This window comes from Adiantum capillus-veneris, chromosome 20 (assembly GCF_014529385.1).
Source record: "Adiantum capillus-veneris isolate H3 chromosome 20, ASM1452938v2, whole genome shotgun sequence".
Taxonomy (NCBI): Eukaryota; Viridiplantae; Streptophyta; class Polypodiopsida; order Polypodiales; family Pteridaceae; genus Adiantum; species Adiantum capillus-veneris.
Window position 1 is genome coordinate 35,682,813 of NC_140950.1, and position 3,665 is coordinate 35,686,477.

Here is a 3,665-nt window from a genome sequence, read left to right on the forward strand (position 1 = left end):
CTTGCGTACAGTTTAAGATGCACCTCAACAGCTCCTACACTCTCACGCAATCCAACCTCACACAAGAGTATGCAGTGCCATGGCCTCTCGAGCGTTATCCCAGCTCCCTCGCATTCCTCATCTTGGGGCGAGCCACTTCTGCAGATGTCTCCACACATCTATGCCTCCTCTCCTCTCTAACATCGGCTGCCACACCATCTATACTTGATATGTCCTTCACACTCTCCATCTACATTTATTCAGGCTTAGTCATCTATGGAGGTGCCATTGTTTGGACTGCCAATCGCCTTCATCCGGTCTCTGCAAGCTCCATTTCGCTCCAGCTCCTTGCTGATGGAAATCTTGTGCTTCTTGAGGAAGGGGAAATCGGTCATCTGGTCATCTAACACTACTAACAAAGGAGTCACCACAATGGAGGTCGTGGAAAACCCAGTAAGTTTGGTTCTGCGCAATTCCAGCGGGTATGTCATATGGCAAAGTGCAGATTACCCTACAGACACGCTCACCAGCACTCAATTCCTACTACCAGGACAAAACCTCACTAGTTGGAGCTCCTCAACTAACCCCTCTCCTGGTGCCTACACACTTGTGATGGAGCCAAGTGGTCTTGCTCTTTACACCGGCCGTCACAATCCTGAACCCTACTGAATATGGAGCTATTATGGATTCAACGACTCCCTCTCTGTCAAGCGCACATGTGAGCCGAGCCTCTCAGGGTGAATGTACTTCCTCAGGGTGAAGGGAAGTCATCTCTCTCTCTCTCTCTCTCTCTCTCTCTCTCTCTCTCTCTCTCTCTCTCTCTCTCTCTCTCTCTCTCTCTCTCTCTCTCTCTCTCTCTCTCTCTCTCTCTCTCTCTCTCTCTCTCTCTCTCTCTCTCTCTCTCTCTCTCTCTGTGTGTGTGCGCGTGCTGCTTAGTTTACTGCACGGTAAGAAGGACGCGCTGCTGCTATATAAGATGGTGGCTGCTTTTCTAAGGTGGTGGCTGCGCCTGCTTTTCGGCATATTTTTAGCAAAGCAGCGCGCCGCACGCATGCCCTTTTTTTTATTACCTGGCAATACTAGCATCATCTCCTCCAATGAAGTATTGCCAAGTGGCCTATTTTTAGCAAAGCAGCGCACCGCACGCATGCCCTTTTTTTATTACCTGGCAATACTAGCGTCATCTCCTCCAATGAAGTATTGCCAAGTGGCCTATTTCTCCTTGCAGGATTCTCAAAACCCATATAACATAATCAAGGTAATGAAAGCACCGGATCCCCCACCGTCCTCCCATCTGGCGAGTGACCTGAGAACGTTTCCATTCTTTATATCTAAGCACTATGAGTCTATTCTTTTCAAAGAAGAGGCATAGCCATCGACATTTCTTGCTGATGTTATGTCAACCACTATTTACACAGCACAACCAGGTCAATGCCTGGAGGAGATTGATCACCAGTTTATTCATACCTCACTTCGGGAAAAATCATTTTGACAAACATACAAAAATCCCTCCAAGACAAATCTCAATCGGAAATTTTACAATTCTAGGCAGTATTTTTGCAAATTTACACTATTTTCCATGTATTTTAAGCGGAATTTTCTCCTTCTTGTCCTCCCCTCAACCGGCTACTTTGATTTTGCAACCGGCTCAAGGCTAAGCTGAGGCACACTTTTCCCGAACACTGTATAATAATAATCTCAGGATTGTCTGTGATAAATGAGAATCTAGAGTGTATTGAAGTCTTATCTAATTAGAAAGACAAATCCAATGCGACCAATGGGTTGAATTCAAAAGTTCAAGAGGTCATGAGAGTAGCCCTCCCATAACCTTACCTGCAGACAAGACGGTGTCAGATGCTGCAATCTTGATGTTGAATCACAAGATATATCGAATTCCTATTGTCAATCATTCAAGACAAGTTGTTGGTATTGTCACCAGGACGGACATATATATTTAGCGCATTGGAGGGGAATCGTCTTCATGAGTGATGGGTGATTTAGCTAGGCTAAAGCAAGCAACACAAACTGTGTAGTGTGATGGGATACATACTTTAGTCTTAGGTCACATGCAAAGTCATCTGGTTTATTAGAATAAATTTGATGCGGTCTTGTGAGTCAAAGTGTGGCTTTTACTATTTTCAAATTTTGTAAGATCCATGTGTCATGTAAACACTTATGACTGTACTTGTATTGTGTGGACTTGCCTTGAGAGAAACTGATTGATGAGAAGCTTATTTTAAGGGTAAGAGAGAGAGAGAGAGATCTTTGTTGTGCCCTAAATCACCGGCAACCACCATCCATCCTAATGCCTACATGTTGCTCATTGCAGCAGCAGGTGTGGTAGCGGCTCCAACTGAAGGTGCCTTTGTCCTTTTTCTCAACTCGCTCGCCCCACCCAAGTGGCTCTTCCTCTCCTTCCCTTTCATGACTCAACTTCACTCCATTAGCTTCCTACACTGTTGCTTTGCCCTAGTTCTTCCATGATACAGAAGGAGCATGCATGATGTCATAGTAGCACGGAAGAGGAGATTGCCTCTCATGGGAACGTTGCCTTTTTCCAAAAATCTCCTCTGCTTTTGGGGAAGAATCGGCTGCCTCCACACTTGCAACTCTTGCTGAAAAAGAAAACTTGCAACTGCTAAAGTCAAGCCTCGATAAAGCAATGGCCGTTTGCAAGTCTCTCATTGTTGGAGGTGTGGCTGGTGGAGTTTCACGAAGTGTTATGGCTCTGAACAATTAAAGATTCTTCTTCAAGTTCAAAATCCACTGAAGCCTAAATATAATGGCATGGTGCAAGTCTTGAAGTACATTTGGTCAATGAAGGCTTAGCTAGATTTTTCAAAGGGAATGGAACAAACTGTGCTTGAATAATTCCTAACTCTGCTGTGAAGTTTTACAGTTATGAACAAGCTTTAAGTGAAATTTTGTGGTTGTATAGGAGCGAGACTGGGCGAGAGGATGCTGAGCTTACAACATTACTAAGACTTGGAGCTGGTGCATGTGCCATAATTATTGTAGTATCTACCACGTATCCTATGGAAATGGTTCAGGGTAGGCTTACAGTGCAGACAGAGGATTCACCAATGCGCTATCAAGGAATGTTCCATGCAGCGTCAACGATAATGAAAGAGGAAGGACCATTAGCGGTCTACAAAGGTTGGTTTCCATCTGTTATTGGTGTCATCCCATACGTGGGCTTGAATTTTGCGGTATATGAATCACTCAAAGACTAGCTGGTGAAGAGGAACATAGCAACCAAGCCAGAAGAGTATGTTGATTTGAGCGTCCTTACAAAACTTGGATGTGGAGCAGCAGTAGGTACAGTGGACCAGACCATAGCATATCCACTTGATGTGGTACGGAGGAGGATGCAGATGGTGGGATGGAAGGGTGCCTCCTCTGTCATCACTACGGATAGTCAGATGAAGGCACTGATTCAATACACTGGGATGATTGATGCTTTTTTGAAGACTATTTGAAATGAAGGCTTTGGAGCCTTGTACAAAGGCCTTATTCCCAAATCTAGCAAGGTTGTTCCTTCTATTTCTTTAACGTTTGTGACATACAAGGTGATGAAGGATCTTCTTGGAGTTTAATTCCAAATATCAGATTAAGTGAATTTGCAATCTGCAATAGCAATGAGGTAGAAGAGATTGTAAATGGACGAACGATTTGAAAGCACATCG

General features: G+C 44.3%; 1 protein-coding gene across 1 annotated transcript; it reads left to right on the forward strand.

Moving 5' to 3' along the window:
- Nucleotides 1–955: 955 nt before the first annotated feature.
- Nucleotides 956–3,458, forward strand: LOC147432360 (mitochondrial adenine nucleotide transporter ADNT1-like). The gene is made up of 3 exons (XM_086491568.1): nt 956–1,293; nt 2,879–3,135; nt 3,232–3,458. The coding sequence occupies exons 1-3, from the start codon at nt 956–958 to the stop codon at nt 3,456–3,458; spliced, it is 822 nt and encodes a 273-aa protein (XP_086347694.1).
- The last annotated feature ends 207 nt before the right edge of the window (nt 3,459–3,665 follow it).

Coding starts and splice junctions, on each gene's coding strand:
- LOC147432360 (XM_086491568.1), top strand. CDS start 956: ATGGTGGCTGCTTTTCTAAGGTGGTGGCTGCGCCTGCTTTTCGGCATA. Junction 1,294..2,878: donor CTGGCGAGTGACCTGAGAAC/GTTTCCATTCTT, acceptor GAAGTTTTACAG/TTATGAACAAGCTTTAAGTG. Junction 3,136..3,231: donor ACCATTAGCGGTCTACAAAG/GTTGGTTTCCAT, acceptor AGAGGAACATAG/CAACCAAGCCAGAAGAGTAT.